We start from the raw sequence: 23,548 nt of genomic DNA on the forward strand, positions 1-23,548 counted from the left end.
GGGGAAATGCTGCTAGCATTCTTGCCACCATTCCACGCGGTCAAGATTTATATAGTAACTAGTTTTAGTTTATTTTTGTATATATTTAAGCATTTAATGTTATTAATTCATACGTTAATAAACTATATCTACATCATATACTAAAAGGGTCAGACAAGTAAAGCTTATCAAATATAAAAGCGGAATATATCTTATTTATATATTAATTTGACGACCTCCGTGGTCAAGTACATTGATTTTCACGGGTCTTTACTCCGAGGTCCCAGGTTCGATTCCCGATGTAGAAAAAATCATAAGTTTTCTATGTTGTCTTGGGTCTGGGTATTTGTGGTACCGTCGTTACTTTTGATTTTCCATAACACAAGTGCTTTAGCTACTTACATTGGGAACAGAGTAATATATGTGATGTTGTCCAATATACTTATATTGTAATTTCTCAGATGCTGAATTCAAAACTTCCTTATGTCGATAAGGGTCACTGATTTCAAGGAAATTGTACAAAATAAAATTTAATTTTATAAAAATACATTAATAAAGTATATACTTTTTATAATTTTATTAAAATATAAATTGTTATACCACTTATTAAAGCCGTAGCAACAATCTCACTAAATGCCTTATCCATTAAAGCTCGTACCGTATCACCTCAGGCAATTTAATTTCAAGTACGCGGCCCGCGAGCATTGTAGAATTTCGGCGGTATAAATACGGCGTCCGGCGGTACGATTGTTAGATAATTCGGCAAGCTTGACTTGAAAACACCAATCTACCAACAACAAAACCCCAAATCACCAAAATGCAGAGATTCGTAAGTTTTATTTTGACTAAAGGGGTTGGATCAAATTTGGGATATTGGAGCTTTAATCGGAATTGTTTTCAACTTTTCATCAATATAACATTTTGTGTTTTGGCCAAAGATTTGGGCAAATTTGGAACTTTTATCGAAATGTGTTTGACTGTTTTTTGTTTTACTTTCTCCTTTCGGAAATTATCTTTAACAAGTTGTTAATCGCGTAAATATTTTATTAATATATTTAAAACGTTAATGCTTCAATGTCGCAATAACACAGATACTATCTTAACCCAAATCAAAAAAATTGGTTCAAGGTAGATAAATATGTCTTAAAATTATAAAACACTTATAATTAAACTTAAATATAATATATTCGAACAAATTACAGCCAAATGAAAAATTATTTCGAATTGTCAAAGAAAGTGAAACGGTATTTTGCAGTTTTTAAACTATTGTCATATTTCTAGGTGTATCTCCTAGGAAACAGATTAAGTGCACAAAGCTATAAGGAAGAAAATTCAGATTGACTATAACTTCATTTACTTTACAGGTAGTTTTCGTTGCTTTCCTCGCCTGCGCTGCTGCCGCTCCCGCTCCTGGACTTTTGCTGTCTCACGCTACCCCAGTAGTCGCTGCTGTCCACACTGCCCCCGTGGTCCACGCTGCCCCAGTAGTCCACGCCGCTGTACCAGTCATCGGTTCCAAGACTACAATCACTAAGAGCAGCCAATTGGTCAACCATGGCTCCCCCGTCGTGCACGCTGTCCACGCTGTCCACACCCCAGTGGTCGCTGCTGTCCCCGTTGTGAAGACCGCTGTTGTTCACGCTACCCCCGTGGTCCATGCCCCAGTGGTCCACGCTGCCCCTATTGTCCACGCTGCTCCAGTCGTCCACGCTGTCGCCCCTGTTGTTGTCAAGACCGCTCCTTCCGCGGTTGCTCACAGCAGCTCAGTCGTCCATCACTCCGCCATCAAGGCTATCCCAGTCGTGGCTGTCCATTAAATGTGATATATCTATTATAAACGATGCCTTAGAATAAACTGATTACCTCCGAAATATTTTCTTTCATTCTTCACTATGCTAACATATTCTATCATCAGTCAAATTGTTGTTATCAACCAAAACAATATTCCTCATTAAATAAATAAATAAATACCTCAGAAAATATTATCAATAAAAATATTGATAGACAAAATAAATCAACAAATATACCTTCTAATGTTAAAGCAAGTGTAATTAATTAATGAATACGTTAATTACACTTCTAAGGAATCGAACATGAATTTTCTCCGTATAGGGCTTGGCGCAACGATTTCTCAAAGCTAAATACAATTATAAAAATAGCAATTTACATCGATCTACAAATATTCATACAATTATTTCATTTATTAAATGTTAATTGGGAAATATTTTAATTCAAAGTAAATATAAATTAAGGATCACTCCAATCAAAAGAATGATTATTTGTTTATATTTTTCCAAGTGTTGGTTTCCAAGTATATTCACATAGTATCTTTATAAATTAAAGCCTATGTGTTATATTAACGTATAAGATATACTACTGTAAAGTTTAATAAAAATCCATACAATAGATTTTGTTTGAAGAAGTAACATACAAACGTCAGTTTTTTTATTATTAGTAAAGATTACACATTTTTCATTTAAGCAAAACTTGGGTCAACGAAGTTGCTTCTATAAGATAGCATAGTTAAGTAACGAATATTAAGAGATTGATAAAAATCCAACACGTCAAGCAAAAGTGTGTTAACTTCTCCCTCAAAGGACATAATTAATTGATTACACTTCTACTTATAAATAAATGGTTATATAAACTGTACCTACCAATATGTATGATACTATGTTGGTCAATTTATGCTTTGATATTAAGGAAACTGAGCAGTCGTTGACTTAAGACTATTGTAACTTAGAGAGCTGGAATGAATCATAAATAATTGTTGCATATACACACATATTACTAAATACACACTCATAGCACGCAACATTATACATAAATACACAGACACACGCACACACGCGTGCCCACATAATAGTAACTACTATTTTAATTCGTTACTTAGATTGGTAAATAATTTCTTTTTTGTTTTTATTTTTGTTTTTACTTTTTTTTATCTTTTTCATTTACTTTTATTATAAGAAACAAATTTGTAACCTAATATCTGAGAAGGAACTGACTTCCAAAACACAGCGAAAGCTAGTTTGGATTCAGTGAGAAGGCGACTATATACCTAATTAAGAATTGGTTGCATTGAAATAATAAAAATAGTAACATTTTTATCGTAATAAGTATATAAGTAAATAAATAGTACTTGTTAACTACCAGGCAGGATTACATACATATATGATTATATTTACCAAGCTATGACTGTATTTTAAATGTCAACATTTAAAAATAGTAACGACTGTATTTCTTGCCGGTTATATTCATTAGAATCTACATTCCGAACCAGTGGTAGCTTCACTTAATACAGTTGTTAAATGACGATTCAAAAGTGCTTGTAAAAGCTAACATTTGATTGATTGATCGTTTGAGTATAGACTAGTATTTACGCACATATATTAGACAAACGTACACGTAAAACTGTCAGGCTTTGTATCATACAATACAATTTATACAACCAATAGAAATAGCTGCCTATCGCGCCATTCGACGCTATCCGTCGCTATAGATTCTCGCGTCAGTACAACCCGAGAAAGCAAGTGCATATAAATCGACGTGTCATATTGACGAATATCTTTTAGGTCATATGATATTACAAGTTATTACTTTTGTGTAAAGATCATATTCACATAAGAAAAAAATATTGATAATTTGGTATGGCGTACTTAATTCGGATGTGATTAGTTTTACGAATTTCGCCAAAGCTACATCTAAGTTGTGTCGTACTATACTTATGCTATTGTACTAACCTAACCTACTCCGAGTAGGTTGGGTAAGTACATGGAAATTTCATTGAACATTAAAAGGAGATTCACCCATCGGACATTTCCAAGCTGCTTTCATTTACGTGCAATTTTATCAACATTTCCATGCACGTGTGTACATGAATCATGATTACGTTTACACATAAAATATCACGTCGAATGAATCTAGGTGAAAACGCCATTTGTATAAAATTTTCCGTCGCATTTTAATTAAGAAAAGTATACATCATACCTTTATTGGATTGCGGTGTGATACACGGAAAAATAAAGGCTCGTGTCACACGGTACGACTGTATTTTTTACGGAATAGGTTGGTGGACGAGCATATGGGCCACCTGTTGGTAAGTGGTCACCATCACCCATAGACAATGACGCTGTAAGAAATGTTAACTATTCCTTACATCGTCAATGCACCACCAACCTTGGGAACTAAGATGACATGTCCCTTGTGCCTGTAATTACTCTGGCTCACCCTTCAAACCAGAACACAACAATACTGCGTACTGTTGTTTAGCGGTAGAATATCTGATGAATTTGTGGTACCTTCCAAGGCGGGCTTGCACAAAAACTGTATTAAAAAGTTTCGGAATGAAGTCGCAATTGGAAACTTTTTATTGAATTCAATAAAAAGATTCATAAGGTTATTTTATTTAAAAAAGTTTGAACGATAATTTTTAAGGATATTGTTTTTTAAATGTAAGTATCCGTGACGTAAGCTTATTGATGTTGACTTGATTTTTTTTAACTCTTACGTTCTACCGTTAAGTGATTGAGATCTCCACTTAAAACCGAGTAAACTGTCTGTTTACTTCGACGTTTTAAAATTATAAAAATACCCTATAATATCATGGAATAATATATTATCACTTCATATCATATTTAATTGTTTTAATTTTCATGTGTCGTTTAAGGTACAAAAATATAATATGTGAATATATCCGTTAATAATAAGTTAGTTTTGAGTGATATATTACCATATCTTACTTATATTTTTATATGCAATAGGGGTAGTTGACGTGACGTAATCTAGTTAAATCGAATAAATTTGCAATAAAAAGTCATTAATCAAAGGAAATGTACTTAAATAACTTAAAGACAGCTTAAATAAAACATATCAATTATTTTGTACGACAAATACACATTTATATTATGATATTGTCTAGTCGCTAGTTTGTAATGGCCCTCAAATTCGAAACGAAATGTTTGGCGTGACACAGTCCACGTTAATTCAAAAGCCATACCTTACCATTTGGGGTGTAGAGATGAAATTTACGAATGTTCCAGCGCGAATATAAATTGGAGGGAAAACCGTTGATTTTATCATTCGATTTTATCATTTTTACGAGATCAAAAATGTATCGCTTGGTAAGTAAATAAATTTATATAGATTATATATTTATTTATACAACAACAACAGCCAGATAATTTACCACTGCTGGGCTAAGGTCTCCTCTCCCTTTGAGGAAAAGGTTTTGGAACTTATTCCAACACGCTGTTGCGGGTTGGTGGTATACACATGTGGCAATATCTCTATAAAATTTGTCACATGCTGGTTTCCTCACGAAGTTTGTTTTTAGTTATAATAAAACATGTATCTATATACAAAAATAATATTTTCTTTGTAGATAACTATCTACAGGGCTCTATGTAAACAAGCGTGGGTACATCCCACCCACAAGACCTTTTTATACTAGCAAGCAGTTATTCTTAGTATTGTTTTGGTCCGGTTTGATGGTACAAGGAACATAACACCGGCGTTGTAACTAATGTTTAATATTTCTTACAACGCCCAAGTCTACAGCCACTGGTGACCGCTTACCATCAGCCCAATTGCCCAGCACATTGCATCAGCACAAGATAATTAAACATGACCATTGACCATATAATGAAAGAAGATGAATACTATGTACAGAGATCAAAAGAAGAAGTGCAGACCACTTAACTTTGCTATTATATTAATTATACTAACTGTACCCGCGTGAATTAAAAAGATATTGTAGCCTAAGTTACTCCCTATTATACCAGTTATCTGCCAGTGAAAGTCCCGTCAAAATCGTTTCAGCCGTTCCAGAGATGTATAAAACTTTACTAATTTTCTATTTACAGGTAGCTATTTTGGCACTCTTGTCGGCAGCGAATGCAGCTCCCGTGCACTACGCACACTATGGCCTGTGGTTCCATCATACGCCGCTCCTCAAGATCCACCCACCGATCATACGCCATACACCGATCCTCCACCAAGCGCCACTCGTGCACACCCCCTTGGCAGTATCTCACGTCGGCTTTTATCACCCTCCTTATCTACTACATACTCCTTTGCTGCTTAAAAAGTAACAATGTCGCTTAAGATGTTTTGCGTATTGGACGTGCTCAGATTAATAAACAGTATAGAGTTCAATGACCCAAACATCAATGACAGCAATTGTTTTCTTAAATCTTGTATGTGTTGGGGTAATTAAAGTTAACACACGACGTCTTGTACTGACGACCATAAATTTGTTACTGTGATTGAATCAATGTACATGCACAATACACACACACACACACACACATATACTTAGATTTTAGCAAATACATAATTAACAATGTAATATAACTCTTATTGCTATCTAATTACAACTGTTTTCATTGTTCTACATTTCGTATTTTTATATTGGAATATCATATAGAAGCTAACTATATTTTCATTACTCTGTATTTTTACATATAATTATTCTTTTTACTCGTTAATTTTAACCAAGTTGTTCGCCTTTTTAACAAAACGACCGATTCGTGTACCGCGACGGCGAAGGGCCGTGTACTGTCATGCCCTCCTCCTTGCCACCTTTTAATTCACCCGTTAAAAGTACGAGGCCTGTAAATTATTAATGTAGTTTATTTTACTTTAACAGTGAAAGACAATTCTCTGATTTATTTTACTCTATATATTAATAAATATCAACTATAATGTTTCATTACTTACACTCGTACTGGTATTCCAGTAAACTTTGTCTAACCACTACAATATTTCAAACATTTTGTATAATAATACTTAATATAAGTAAACCGTGTATTACTGTTTTTAAGTCAATAAATAATTGATAAATATTTTTAAGTGTGTTCCTATCTTTATCTCATTCTCTCTTAGTCGAGATTTCATTTGACCTAGAATTCTAATCCTCTAGAATTTAGGTTATTGGGGAAACTAACCGAGCCTGATTAGAGATTCCCTTGGGATTGTAAAATATTCCTGACCTATATATTAAGTATCCCAAATTTCACGCTATAATATATGCTACAGCATTGTGTCTCTCTTAGATTCGATATATCTAAGTCTCATATAATGTTGTCTTAGATTTTCGCGATTATTACACATTGAAATAAAACTACCGGGTAACTAAACGGGTAGACTGACTAGGACTACCCGTGACCACGAACGCTGTAAAGTGCACGAAACGTCGGGATGATAAAAATAATTAATTTACGCGATTTAAATCCGTTAAAACTAGTTTTATTTCTGAGTCTCATAATTATTAATTAGTATACTTCATCAAATTCAGCAATAATCACAAGCACTTCTAAATTTTAACTTAATATATATCTAACATCATCTCTTGTGTGTCGGTTAAATATGATAGTTTTTAATTTCTCTAAATAATCACAAATATTATTTTTTTTTTATTTATACCTATTAAATTAGGAGAATACTACAACATTTTTTATGGTATAGGTTGGCGGACGAGCACATGGGCCACCTGATGGTAAGTGGTCACCATCACCCATAGACAATGACGCAGTAAGAAATGTTAACTATTCCTTACATCGTCAATATGCCACCAACCTTGTACCACCAACTTTTGTCATCCAGTTATTCTTATAACTACATGTTTAATTAGGTAGTAAGCCTATATATATGAGTTTTCCATTTAATTTTGCAATTTAAATTAAAACAAACATTTTATAGTCAATTCAATTGGACATAAAATAATATGAATATGTATTTTGATACCATGCTTACGCATATGGTTAGCGCCTGAAACAAAATAAAAGCAAATATTTTGATAGTTAAAATTGTAAACACAAAGTATCAGGCGTTATTTAACCATGTACCATTATCGATTACCATAAATGAAACGAATTGGACCTTGTCTTTGACACTATTACAGATATAAATAGTTTTGATCATATATAGATACGTGTAAGCACCTTGTAACAGTATAGAGTAAATGGCGAATAAAGATTAGTCAAAGAAACTATTAAATGATTCGTAATTAACTAACGACCCGCCCCGGCTTTGTACGGTTGGAAGACTGATACTAAATATATTACACATTTATTTATTTACGATATCACATTACAAACTTCTAAAATTATATTTGTGTTTCTTTACTATATTGTCCCTGTATTACACCTTTTTTATAGTATAAGTTGGCGGACGAGCATATGGGCCACTTGATGGTAAGTGGTCACCATCACCCATAGACAATGACGCTGTAAGAAATGTTAACTATTCCTTACATCGTCAATGTGCCACCAACCTTGGGAACTAAGATGTTATGTCCCTTGTGCCTGTAGATACACTGACTCACTCACCCTTCAAACCGGAACACAACAATGCTGAGTACTGTTATTTGGCGGTAAAATAACTGATGAGTGGGTGGTATCTACCCAGACGGGCTTGCACAAAGCCCTACCACCAAGTAAACAAATTAAGATGATACTAATATAGACTTACAGATTAAACCCTCCACCTATAACGCTTTGTAGCATTCAACAATTAGAACAATCTTATTTTTAGTGTTATTCAATTTCATATCTCATAGAATTACAATCGTAAATATTTATTGGTTAAACTTAGTATTGCGTTATCTGGAGTCCTGTCCCCAAACTAGGGTATTACACCCGTGTAATAGCTGACCCTTTTACCTTCGCAAGCATTCAAAACCCATTCAATAATTTAATGTATTTTATTGGTTAAAATTATTATGTAAATTGTTTAAAATACATTTTTTTTTTAAATACGGTATGTATTTCAAAGTGCACTCACGAAATCGATATTACAATAAATAAATGTACTTTATGACGGTGACACATCTATGCATTAGTTTAATCAATATAGCCAGTTATAAAATGAAATGTCAATTAAATAAACGCGATTCGTGACCGCATTGCCGCTAACCTTATCTGACATTGACTTTAGCGTGTGACACCATAACTCTATCTTGTCTTGGATCATTGATATTATCTCTTGCTGTTGATTAATTAAATGTAAAAATACTTCAATTTGACGTTTAACATTTAACAACAGTATTTTAGGAAATGATCAGGGATGAGTAAAGTAAAGTAACAGCCTGTATATTTCCCACTGCTGGGCTAAAGCCGCCTCTACCATCAAGGAGAGGGTTTGGAACATATTCCACAACGCTGTTCCAATGCGGGTTGATGAAATGCACATGTGGTAGAATTTCGATGAAATTCGACACGTGCTGATTTCCTCATGATGCTTTCCATCACCGCCGAGCACGAGATGAATTGGAAACACACATTAAACACATATATATAGTGGTGCTTCCCTGGGTTTGAACCCGAAAGCATCGGTTAAGATGCACGCGTTCTAACCACTGGGCCATCTCAGCTCCTTAGGGATGAAAGTTGTAGTAACTATTATGTACTTTAATAGTCTTTTTTTTTTGGGAAATATCTTTATATTTAAAGTAATTTCGATGCTCAGTTATAATCGAATGGAGATACTAAAACGAAATCTATACCAATTGAGAAAGTAATTATTTTTAATTATGAAAATCTGATTCTCTTAGAACAGCATACAGAAAATATATGAATAAATATAAATAAATATGAGACAACATCACATACATTACTCTCATCCCAATATAAGTAGCTGAAGCACTTACCAATGACGGTAACACAAACACTCAGACCCAAGACAACATAGAAAACTAATGGTAATATTCATCTACTCTGCCGGGAATCGAACCCGGGACCTCAGAGTGGGGTGCCCATGAAAACCGGTGTACACACCATTCGACCACAGAGGTCGCCAAATTTTGATTATGATTAAATACGAAGCTTAAGATCACTTTTTTTAATTAATCATTTTTATATGAAGTAATTTATTTGAATTAAGAATTTTTAAAATCAATTAAAAAAATAAAATAATGTTAGAAAACGTCAATTCCTTTTTTTAATTTGGTTAAATAGATAGGCAATATATTATGGTTCAATTGGTGGTAAGTGAATAAAATTATTATAGTAAATTATCATTAATTTTCTATGTTGTCTTGGGTCTGGGTGTTTGTGGTACCGTCGTTACTTCTGATTTTCCATAACACAAGTGCTTTAGCTACTTACATTGGGATCAGAGTAATGATATTGTCTCATATTTATTTATTTAATATATTTATTTATAATCATATCATAGTTATTATTTCAATTTGAAATCCAAAACATTATACAAGATCGATTAATCATTCATCGGTTATGGAACCTAATATTATATGGTAATGAGCAAATAATTAAAAATTGTGTAATTTACTATTTATCCTTTTACACAAACAATAATTGCCAATTGTTTTGATATCCGCATTTATTTGTAATAGTAAATGACGTCATAGCGAGCCGAACTCAATATTATTGTCCTTGTATTGTGTTTATTTAGTAGATGATTTTTTTACTACATTTTTTTTTAATAACAAAAGAATTAATAACGTAAAAAGCTTAAACAAATATGAACTAAAACTAGTTACTGTATAAATCTTGACCGCGTGGAATAGTTGCAAGAATGGTAGCAAAATTTCCCTGGGCAAAAGACGAACCAGCCCTCCTGTCATCAGGAGAGGCACCAGTCTCTTAGCATCATCACAACTAATTCCACGAGGCTCAATAAGAGCAGGAACGTCGATGGTGGCAAGAGTCCTTTTGTTATGTCATTAAGAGAATCGTGGCGGAAAAGCCTGCCTGAACTCCTTGGGCAAGAGAGACCATGTAAACCGAGAGAGATGTTCATATGTTATAAACATAATTATATTAGAGACTAAGTCAGCTGAAGTGGCAGTGGTGGGTGATAAGAAGTGGATAAGAAGGGCCGAAGACCAGGCTCAGTGGCGCTCCTTGGGGATATCTATGCTCAACAGTGAACTAATACAGGTTGATTATGATGATGACGGCGAAACATATATATTATAACAATACCATGTACATTTAAATTATAATATAAAAATAGGTCGTAAAGATTCCAAGAATATTTGATATGTATTATATTAAATACTATATAAATATGATATTTTATACATTATGTTTATATGACCATCCTATACATGTATGTTGTTATGTATCTATAATAATATCAAAAAATACATAACCAGGGTAGAGGATGGTAAATTTTAATTTTTAAACATAAATGTCTGGAATAAATTGCTGCTCAGCGACAATACTACCTGTTCTTTTGTATTTTTATATTTATAATAAATCCATTAAATTATATATATATTTTTTAATAAGAATTCGTTGCAAAATTTACTTTTATTAATACCAGTTTCCATTTTTAAAAAAATCGTTATAAATCACATCATTATTCGTTATTTAACATATGATCTTTACATGATGGAAATCTACAGATAGGCTTAGGAATTAATGATAAATTCTTCAATTAATGATAAATATCAGGATAAGCTTCAATTAATGATAAATATCAGGTAATTATTGTAGTTATTTATATTATATGATATTATAATTATTGCACACAAAGACAAAACTATTACGGCATCATCAAAGTTGAGGAAACGCAATATACACATTTAAACGGACAGAAATTATAACAATACAAAGTAATATGAGGACACATAAAAAAAAAGAGTAATAGTAGATAATTATTGCATTATTCATTTCTTTACATTTGTAAGTCTGTGGTTACCATAAAATGAACCTCGTTTTCGCAAGTCTATGTTTAAAAAAAATAAGGGCAGTATATATAACTCGTTTGCACCTAGCATGCTTAAACGACGCTGACCCTTCAAGATGTCGCGACATCTCTTCATCGTAAGTCTAAGATTTCACTTTTTATTCACAGTACTAATAATTAAACACAATAAATTAATATGAAAATATGTTATTAATTAAAAGTGAAAAAAATAAAGTGACAGTTATTGTAACAGTAACAGTAATTTGTGTTTATAATTCATCTCGTGCTCGGCGGTGAAGAAAAATATCGTGAGGAAACCTGCATGTGTTTAATTTCATCGAAATTCTGCCAAATGTGCATTCCACCAACCCGCATTGAAACAGCGTGGTGGAATATATTCCAAACCCTCTCCTTAATGGAAGAGAAGGCCTTATGCCAGCAGTGGGAAATTTACAGGCTGTTACTTTAATTTATTAATTAATATTACATAATTTACAAATGATTTATACGTAAAATATTTTGGCAGTCTTTAAGTAGATAAGTTAATTTAAACAAACCTAGATCAGAGTCAGTCTTTCGAATATCGAAGTATTACAATGAATAATTAATCATTAAAAAAAATCTATCATTTCGGAAAGTCCTTGGACCTGAGGCGAACCGGCAAAACAAACTCCTAGGGACTTTTCTTTTCTATATACTTTCTATACCTTTTTTTCGACAAATGTGTTTTCAATGTAACATTTCGTATTTCTGTTTGAAAAGGCCTGAAGGCGATCGTTTCATTGTTGTTATTACAATGTTTGTTATTATCGAATAAATCATTATTTTTAACAATAACGAAACAAGCAAATATACCTTAACATTTTTCTTAATTTTCCGGAATGGTTGTAAAATTGTAAAAATTGCTGTACAAAATAATTCTTAATCCTTTCTCGGTATCATTCGTAACCTTATGCTGTGTCTGTGCGTGTGAGTTGTATGATATAGTATGTCGTATTGTGGAAGTAACTAAAATAAACAAGGCGAACTAATATCATATGCATATAAAGAAACCTGAGTTCGAATACCAGCTAAGGCAAATTAATTATAATTTTTTCCGTCCAAAATTTTTTATTAAATTATTTTATTCTGTATTTTACAATAGCAACACTAAGGTTTTTCGGGGTAGGTACCACCCACTCATCAGTTATTCTACCGCCAAATAACAGTACTCAGTATTATTGTGTTCCGGTTTGAAGGGTGAGTGAGCCAGTGTAACTACAGGCAAAAGGGACATAACGTCTTAGTTCCCAAGGTTGGTGGCACATTGACGATGTAAGGAATAGTTAATATTTCTTACAGCGTCATTGTCTATGGGTGATGGTGACCACTTACCATCAGGTGGCCTATATGCTCGTCCGCCAACCTATACCATAAAAAAAGTTAAGTTATATTATTTTCCGAAGCAATTTAAGCCGGTCTGTCCTTCGTTGATATCCCGGTCGTGTAGAATAACCATCCCATCAGATAGCAATCAGGGAATAGAAAGCGAATCCGTATTTACGCACACACTTACAATAATTTTCCAAATCTGATGTCTAGACTTTAAGCCACCGTGGGCGAAAATTCGGTCAAAAAATAAATTAAATATACATATTTAGACCATGAGACAAATCATTTTAAGACTATTACCAGCTTTAAGAAAACAATAGACATATAAAATTATGAATACTCAAAAGAAACAATAACTAATGCAAAAGCAGATTTTAATTATTGAATACAAATCATTTCTATGTAAATTTAAAGAATGTTCTCATTTAAATTTATATATAAAACGAATTATTATATATAAACATCGTGTTAATTAACCAATTTTCATTTCACGGAATCTCGTAATTATATGACAACGCCATAGTGATTGTAGAAGTTTACTTGTTTAGATTATTATTTGATTTAATTAAATTTATATTTATTTTTATATTTAATAAGCAATTCCAGGAATACGAAAAAAATATTACGAATTTTCATCACAAACTTTATTGTTGTCTTTCAATTAGAATGAAAATTTATTTATTCAATGCGTTTATGAATCGATTCCATTTGACTTTATTATGTACACTATATTGTAGATTATTGAATTTTTTTTATTGAAAGTTTTCTAGTATAGTATTTAGTATTGCTACACGTGTGTAACATAACTATTATATATACAGCTGCTATAAGCTTTGGTAATACATAGAATATATTAATAATTACAGAAGTACTCTTAGTAGATACTTAGTAGGTTACTTTAAGTAAATATTGACACATTGAGTAATTTAATAACATTCATGATAAAACACGTTTTTTAAGCTGGATAAGATATATAATATACTTATTTTGTTTACAGATTCTCGTCACAATTTCCTTGGCAGTTGCAGCACCATCACCAGGAGTCCACTTCTCGGTACACTCAGCGCCACTTGTACACACTCCTGTGATCCATCATCCCTATGTTCATCACGTACCAGTGGTACACAGCGTGCCAGTGCACACGTACCACCAAGTACACACCGTACCGCTCGTCCACAGTCCCGTGGTACATTATAAATTAAAATCCCACTATCATATACACGGTTAATAAAAGTGTTCATTAATTTCTGTTCTTTCTTTATTTTTATTTATATAATATAATTATTACACACGGTGCTACTCGCCAGTTCTGTTACCTGAACTTGGCTGACACGCTGCCGCGTGTCTAGATTGTGACGAAGACTGATGAAGCAGTTTGGATTAATGAAAATTTTATTCACTATTGTCATAATGGTTGAAATTAAATCCCGCTGAATTTTTTAAAGAAATAATATATAAAATATTTTCAATTCAATTCAATTCTTAGTTTAATGACTTTTAGTTGTGCCGATAAAATATTTTATTTATTCTGATACATTTATCAGTGTCATTACAGCGTGTGTCATGAAACGCTGACAGCTGAGGCACAGGTCTAATTCTGTTGTAGATGCTTCGTTTTATTTCATACCTAAGTAAAGTTAGTGCTAAGATGAATATCTGTTGAATTTTTCCATATTAAAAATAAATAACAATTATTTTCAACTGTGTAATTTTTTTTATTAATAACATTAAACAGCAAACCCTTTGCCCAAGAAAAGCCGTGACTTAAGTCCCGTCCCTTCCCTAAGCGCAGTCCTGTGTAATTAATTACCTAGTTATAATTGTTAAAGGATAAAACTTTAATTAGTTCACAGAACTGGAATGAATGCGGAAACATTCTATTTACACATTCATTCTGTATCGTTCATTCATCTGTACGAGTAACATTCAGAGCAAATAAGTAACTAATTCCGATTCAAAATGTTATTAAACTTTTCAACATTAAAATAACGTGAACACTTCGAATTAGTTTCCCGTTCAATGCGAGGGAAATATTTCAATCGTATTAAGATGCAATAGGTATTTTAAGTAGTTTCAAATGATTAATATAAGTTGTATGTCGACTATTTAATGAAAATTTTCAAAACCAGTTTGGAAAGCAGTTTCTTTTGAGCAAAGGAAAATGCAGAAGTTAGCTAATTTCTTGTTTATTTAATTTATATATTTATAAAACTTTTCCATAGCGCTAGATGAATATTTGATAAATACTTTTTATTCAGCTGACTCATAGCTTTGTAACTAATCATTGAACCATTCATAATGATGCTAATGATGATTATTGATGATAATTGGTTATTCTTTAATAATATTATATATCGCAATATTAATATCGCAATATATTTACAATATTATGTATATTCACAGTTACATTGATCACTTTGATAAAATCAGTGATAATCATTGTATATGCACTAGAAGCAAGGATAAGCTTATAACGCCAAGTTTCCGTCTCCGCAAAGTCAATAAATCTTTCTTGGGGCAAGGTATACGTTGATGACTTTGTATTTTTTAAATGTTAAAAAGAGTAACTACTGAGTCTCTTGCCGGTTTTTCTCGGTAGAATCTACGTTCCGAACCGGTGCTAGCTTCACTTAATTATGAAATTACGATTCAAAAGTGCTTATAAGAGTCTACTCGAATAAAGTTTATTTTGATTTGATTTGATTTTGATCTTGTGATGATGAAAATGAATGTTTTCTCACAATTATGACGATTATGTTATTTTTTAATCAGTTACTTTGTCTATAGTTAGTTTATAATGCTTTTTTATGAAGTTGTTAAAACTCGTCTTTTGGGATATAAAAATTTTAATATGTTTCTATGTTATACAGACAAATAATAACATTAACATATTAAATACATATATAGCTACTAGTAACTAACCACCATTCCGAGATTGCCAGTACAGTTGCATTCGGGAAAGGATTCATTTGAATACGATAAAGCTTCATTCACATACGACAAAATTTAGTTACTATGTATATACACACACAAGACTTTAATAACAAAAATATAGTTTATAGCATACCATCTTTGAGATTTTAATTTAGTTTTAATACGTATGTATGTATGATTCAATTTTCTAATTTCCTCCAAGTTTTATCCACAATGTTTTTTTATCATATATCAAATGCCACATGTTAAAAAAGTCACCACTGTCAATATATATGTTTCTATAAGAAATGTTGAACATTTTTCATATCACCGCGAAACTTGGGAACTAAGATATTATGACCTCATACTACCAGGTGGCCCATGTATTCGTCCGCTAAAATCTTTACATAGTATTAAACAAAGTCGTTTTTTCTGTCCCTATGTCCCTTTGTACGCTTAAATCATAAATGTACAAAAAAGTCCGCGATGGTATATGTCTATCTCTTAAAGATAACCCACAATAACCATTTTTTTATCTTTTATATTTACGAAAAATAATGGCTAATTTTCGAAGCGATTTTAAGCAATATAGCATTAATCCTTATCCATGCTAGTAAAATATAAAATAATAATATCAAAATATTTAGGACGTTAGGCCAGATATCATGAACAATGTTTTAGTGTGATCATACCCTAGGATCCCTGTCACCATCTGAAACGCATTTAGACCGTTAGACGCAAAAGTTCAATGCCCCCAAACAATTAGGCAAGTACACGCTGTCTAATGGAATCCTTTCAAATCAAATTATGAGATTTACCACTTCTGCATAGCGGTTTGGTAAACTGTTGCTACTAAATTAACAACAAGTATACAAGTATAAATGGACATAATATTCGGTATTTTGTTTCAGATGGTATCAATGACTGGATATTATGTATATGGACGCTTTGTTATCCATAGGCACTTTAAATATATTTACTACTAATAGTCCGCCAGGCCCGCGGCTTCGCTTGTGTTTTAGGGTGTTGGTAGGCATTTAGTAGGCAAAAAAGTAACCTATATCCTGTCTATGAGATGAGTTTGCTTAATACCAAATTTTATCAAATTCGGTTCAGCGGTTTGGTCGTGAAAGAGCGAAAGACAGATAGACATACAGTTACTGTCACATTTATAATAATAATATAGATTCCTCACATGACGAATAACCTGCAATGCATTCAACCGTAAGAACTCAAATTCAATGTCCCTGGTAACTGTAATTACACTGGCTCACTCAATCTTCGAACCACGAAAATACTAAACATATAAGAATATCTGATCAGAGAATGATATATATCTCAATGGACTTTACAAAGTACTAATACTAAATTAATAAATAAATCATATTATTCATTAAAAGAGTACTTTTTAGAAAGAAACGCCTGGAGTCAGGCTCGGGTTCCATCATAGGACACTACATAATTACTGTAAATAACAGCATTGTAAATCTGTTTATTTCAAAAGAGCAACTATGCAAGTTTCTTGCCGTTTCTTCTCGCTAGAAGCTGCTTTCCGAAACGGTGGTAGTATTTAATTGTTGACGATTCAAAAACGCTTCATTGTGAAGTTTACTTGAATAAAATTGATTTCATTTGATTTTGATTTGATTTGATACTACTCCCAATTTTCTTACACATACACAATATTAGTGGAGTCACAACCTTACAATATATTTTTTTGTCTCAATTAAGAATTGAATTAAGACAAGGTCTGCATTATATCGTTCAATATGTAACCCATTCAAGCTTTTTTTGCGGCTCTAAGTGACACAGTTGTCTAGCAACTGCGTTTAACACAATGAAACGAGGCATAAAATAGCTATTAAACTGTCGGAAAATTGTCGAGATTTGTTGAAAATATACACATTTTTTTAAATAGGGGAAAAAGGACGTAAGTCATTAATGAATACGCAAATAATGTTATGAGCCTTATTGTTTTCATATGTTTCAACGCCAATATTATGTGATCTTATTAGTTATGCATATAGAAACTTGTATGGCGAATATCAATAAAACTGTTAGTTCTATTGATATTCGATTATCTGAGATAAAATAATTACCAAGAAATAACAAGACACTTAAATTCTTATCTTTAACCTTAAGACGTTTTATCGTTTTCTATATATTTTTAAATCATTTTAAAAATTACGATAATTATATATAAGTCAGAGATAATTTTATAACTCCGCCATAATTTAATTATGTTCCAGCAGCCTTAACACTGATCTTTCTTAGATTTTCCGATGAATATTATTTTAAGACTATTGTATAATTAAATTTGAATGAAGAAATATTAGTTGATTGTACAAAGAAAGAGTGCAAAAGACTGGAATGCAATAATACGTCTAATAAATTAAATAAAAGAAAATTCACATCTTAGATCAAGTGTTGTGATGTATGTTCTTTGACATTTCGTTGGATTATCTTGTTCTGAGAATGTATCGTCCAGCTGAGCCCCATTTTTCCTATATTCAATCAATGTATTTCTCTTGGTAATTAATTGCCTATAAATCTACACTTAACATAGTTGTTAAATGACGATTCAAACGTGAATACTGCCTGCCTGAATAAAGTTTTAGTGTTCATTTTAAATATTATTGAATTTTGATAACATCAAAATTATAAAATATTGTATTAAGTTAAAGTTTAAGAGATGTGTATGTAGTTAAGATTTTTCTACACGGATTAGTTATTTAATTGGTATTAGGGCCCTTCTGGATAGGTCATCATTTAAAAGAGCGAATGAGATAGTGGATGCACACTTTAGCAATCAAGGTTGATAGCGCATAGGTGATGTTAGGAAAGGTTAACAATTCTTACAGTGACAATGATAAACAAAAAACTGTAATTGCTTTGACGGTTTTTCTAACTGTACATTATAAGGTTCAAGTAAAACTTGATGATTGGCGATTGATATTTTGAGAGTTCGACAAATAAAACTTACTTACTTACTGGGTTGTTTTTTCTACAATTTTTCTCATAATTGGTAAAACAAAAGGTATCATTCAGCTAGTAGGTTTATTTGATTACATTATCTTATAATGAAACATCTCATAACATCTCATACTCACCGGATGGCTTATATTTCAAACAGTGTCTTTGTCTATGGTCAAAGATGAGCATTGAAGATGACTTAACCCATTTTTCCGTCTCATAATTAATAAAAAAGATATCAATGTCATTGGTTGTAAAAATACACAAAGGAAATAAGGTCACAATGACCATCTATGTGTAATAGTCAATTCCTGACTTCCTGACTTGATCTTAATTAGATGAACTATGCAAGGTGAAGGCTCTGAGACTTCTATGAGATAATTACTGCTTCTAATAGCACGTAACCTTGTTAGGAATTTTAGTAAGATCTTTTTTTTTAAATATATTTATGTTTAAATGGTACATTCGAGATTATATCTGCAAAATGGCACTATGTTAATGTGATAGCATTTGTTCCGTGATTATAACGCATATATATCCAGCAAAGTGGACCTTATATCAATCCCTTGGTATTGTAGCTGCATTATTTAAATACCTAATTGGTCTTCTATATGAAGATTATAATAAATAATAAATATGAGACAACATCACATACATTACCCTGATCCCAATGTAAGTAGTTAATGCTGTGTTATGGATAATCAGAAGTAGCGGCGGTACCACAAACATCCATACAGACCCAAGGCAATATAGAAAACTAATGGTAATCTACATTGACTCGGCCTAGAATCGAACCCGGGACCTCGGAGTGGCGTACCCATGAAAACCGGTGTACACACCACTCGACCATGGAGGAGATAGTTTTTCAAAGTAAATACTTTCATTGCGCTGCACCAGAGCGAGTTGTTGGTTACTCCAAATCAAAGATTAACTTTGATCTAAGACATATAAGTTCCTTCACGACATATTCCTTAGAGGAAGCACAAGAAGATTCAATGATGCTTACGTTCCTCGTCTTCAATTCTAGTCACAGGACCTCTTTGACCTTCGAAATTCTAATCTAAAATTATGGTATATGACCCCACAAGTTTCATTCCCAAGTAATAAAATACAGCCAAATTGTTTTTCATAAAAAAAAAACAGAAATAAACAAGCATATAATCATACACGAATGTTCAACAGAAGCGGCAGTTAGCCTGTATTTCGGTACAAATTGGATTGAAAGTAACTTTAGCTATACTATCATTAACAATGAGACTTAGATTAGACATAACCTCGGAGAAGGCGACGGTAATGTCTATCGGTAACAATTTATTTGTACGACGATCTGATCTTAGAATTGACTTATTCTTTTAACTTAGTTTATACAGCGTGTTCATTATAAATTCTATGGGCTCTTGTTAATAAAGTTTTCGTTTGTAACGTCAATTATTCAATATTGACTCCAGAGAAACGTGCTTAACGTGCTCTAAATTTTTTTAATGCCAGTCATTTGACAAATCAAAAATAAAAGAAGATTTGAATAAATATCCCATTAAATAGAACATAACTATAAAAATAGGAAAACCGTTAAGTTTCAAAACAATGAGATTCGATCTCACTCAAATCGTCTCTGCGTATACAGCGTGCTTACACACTTAATTATTAAAACAATTGTTTTATTTTTAAATGATGAAAAAGAAAACAAAAGAGTAACTACTGAATTGCTTGTCTGTTCTTCTCGGTAGAACCTACTTTCTGAACTGGTACCTTCACTTAAAATAGTTGTTAAATGACAATTCGAAAGTGCTTGTAAAGGTCTGCTTGAATAAAGATTATATACACTTTGATTTTGAATTTTTTGTGAAACACGACGGATAGAATACAAAAAAGAATACCGATTTTTTTTTAAGCATTAGTTAATAAATACTCTATAAATTATATATGTTTTCAATAAACATTCCTTCTAATTAATGTTTTTTTTTATAGTTTAAATATAGAATTTTCTCAAAGAAAACATCAATAACGTTCAAATATTTTTTTTTCTTTTCAATTTGACGTGCTGATACATCGTCAGACTAAAACGTATTTACGATAAGAAGATTTAACCGGGCGAATGAACCTTTGCACAAAATACGATATTCATGTATACACTATCGACCCGCCCCAGCTTTGCGCGCCTGCACAGCTGAATAGTCACAGCCTGATTGCGTTATGTAGAGCTTGCGGTGTACTTGCCCTCGTCTTAGTATCACGTACTCATCAATTATTCCACTATACGAATGTGTTTTATATACTGTGCTTGAGTGAGCCATTGTAGGCAAGGGTCAACTGAATTACTACGATTGGGTAGAGTTTTTTCAATACTCACTGCTCATCTATGAGGATCATCCATCCAAAAATGAGGCCTTTTGACTATGATTTTTTTTTAATAAACTATATTTTGTCTCTGTTTTGCTGTGAAATTAAATTGACCAAATTGTTATTTTTTTAATATTTCTAAGTAAACATTATACGAGTTTGGATAACGTTGAATTAAAATATTAAATTATACAATAATTATTCATTAAAAAATAAAAATATAAATTAAAATTAAATTTTGACTAATTTGACATACTATAAAATATTTCCTTATACATATAAACATCTGACAACCTTCAACAAAATATATATTAAAATAAATAAACTAAATAATATAAACCAAAAGTTACATGATGTTTTATTAAATTAATTTAACTAATTAAACGTAATAAAATATGTACGTCGTTTTAATATGATCAGTCTGTATAAAGTGTTTTCAGTCCCACACTCAAGTTGCAAGTTGCTTAACAACAGTGTAAGGATTTATTACAAGTAGGTATTAAGCCTAGAGACTACAGCCTAGGACCTATAAAAGGACTAAAGCCTAAGCGATCTATACACACAGTCGACTCACTTCGGCGGTAAAGTTGCTTTTGATAAACAATACAAAATGCTTAAACTGGTAAGTTGAACGACGATACTTTATTATCTTTATTATTATTTACTTTATATTTTATTAGATCATAATTTTATTTTATATATACAATATTAAATGTAATATTTTCAACATCACGGCTTATAATTTTTTTATGACTGTTTAAAGTTAGTTATGAAATTAATTAGTGATATTTTAATCCAGATTCAATGTAAATATTTCAATAAACTTACTTTTATATCTTAAAAATTATTGTATGTATGCTAATTGCCTTCGATGATTTGAAGTTTATTATTATAACATTTAATGAAATACTTCAAATTATATTTTGCCTACTTTGATCAAATTAAGTCAGATTATTGAAATAAAACTAGTTTTAACGAATTTAAATCACGTATATTAATTATTTTTATCATCCGGACGTTTCGATCACTTTACAGCGTTCGTGGTAGTATACAGTCTACCCGTGATCAAAAATCCGTTAAAACTAGTTTTATTTCAATGTGTAATAATCGCGAAAATCTAAGACAACATTATAAATCAGATTATATTTGACATACATCGTTACGAAATTTCTTTTATGAACAGGTGTCATAAATCCAATATACTTTTTGCGCAAAAGTACTATCATTCTCACTAAATACTACACCGAGAATATAGCTAGACGAGTAACTTTGTCAACTGAAACCCTTAATTTATTTAGACAAGTAACTTTTGTCAAGTCAAACCGTTAATTTATTTTAGAAGTGTCACTAATTTCAATTTTAGTTATATACTCTTCTATTTCAGGGTAAATTTGTATTTTATAACTGGATATTTATTATACATATATTTCTATATATATTATGACTAGTATTTTACATGAGTAATATTTTTATCTACAGACAGTCTTCCTCGCCGCCATTGCGGTGGCATACGCCGGCGTGATCGCGCCAATTGTGCCCATCGCTCACCCAGTTGTCGCTCACCCCGTGGCAGCGGTTTCCCACTCCGCGGTTGTCCACCATGCACCGATCGTGCACCACGCACCCATCGTGCACGCTGCGCCCATCGTGCACGCTGCACCCATCGTGCCCGTTATAAAACACGCACCAATAGTGCCCATCGTGAAACACGCGCCCCTGATTGCTGTCCATCATCATTAAATTATATGTGGAATGTGTGCATGGCGTATGTTTGTTGATTGATAAATAAATGAGATTTATTTTCTAAATGAATATATTTTAATTGAATTAATTACAATAAATCATCATCATTATTACATAGTATAAAACTTAGTCGCTTACCGCTGTCTGTCCCTATGTATGTTTAGATCTTTTAGATTACGGAATGGATTTTGATGCGGTTTTTTAATACATAGAGTGATTCGAGAGGAAGGTTTTTTGTTTATAATACATGGATAATATAGTAAAGAAACAAGAAAAAATATGTAATATATTTAGTATCAGGATTGCACCCGTGCGAACTTGGGGCGGGTTTTTAAATTATTTTTTATCAATGCACAGTAAAAAATAGATAGACTTGAAATTTAGGAAAAGGAGATAGATAGAAAGATTTTTCCTTATGTTACTTTTCTTGCACTTCGCGGTCTGGTATTAAAATGGAGCGCTGCTTATTTTCATCCTGAACCATCATTGAATCGACTCGTTCAAAATTATCTTTACTCCTACTTCTACATCTTATGTAAAAATAATACGCTGTTGATTATATTGAGATCATTGT

The 23,548-nt window shown here is 32.1% G+C and overlaps 3 protein-coding genes and 1 long non-coding RNA gene across 4 annotated transcripts in view; 3 read left to right on the forward strand and 1 right to left on the reverse strand.

Annotated features, from left to right (window-relative positions):
• The window catches only part of LOC124535235 (neuropeptide SIFamide receptor-like), a 161,229-nt gene that overhangs the window by 58,250 nt on the left and 79,431 nt on the right, over nt 1-23,548 (reverse strand). The window lies entirely within an intron of this gene.
• LOC124535238 (larval/pupal cuticle protein H1C-like) lies at nt 739-1,875 on the forward strand. The gene is made up of 2 exons (XM_047111369.1): nt 739-808; nt 1,344-1,875. Exons 1-2 carry the CDS (start codon nt 797-799, stop codon nt 1,794-1,796), a joined length of 465 nt encoding a protein of 154 aa, XP_046967325.1. The 5' UTR covers nt 739-796; the 3' UTR covers nt 1,797-1,875.
• LOC124535241 lies at nt 11,635-14,249 on the forward strand. The gene is made up of 2 exons (XR_006966798.1): nt 11,635-11,771; nt 14,003-14,249. It is a non-coding gene; the product is annotated as an uncharacterized LOC124535241 (long non-coding RNA).
• Nucleotides 21,695-23,039, forward strand: LOC124535240 (A-kinase anchor protein 14-like). The gene is made up of 2 exons (XM_047111371.1): nt 21,695-21,853; nt 22,711-23,039. Exons 1-2 carry the CDS (start codon nt 21,842-21,844, stop codon nt 22,969-22,971), a joined length of 273 nt encoding a protein of 90 aa, XP_046967327.1. The 5' UTR covers nt 21,695-21,841; the 3' UTR covers nt 22,972-23,039.

The sequence above is a fragment of the Vanessa cardui genome, chromosome 14 (genome assembly GCF_905220365.1).
Source record: "Vanessa cardui chromosome 14, ilVanCard2.1, whole genome shotgun sequence".
In the NCBI taxonomy this organism is placed as follows: domain Eukaryota; kingdom Metazoa; phylum Arthropoda; class Insecta; order Lepidoptera; family Nymphalidae; genus Vanessa; species Vanessa cardui.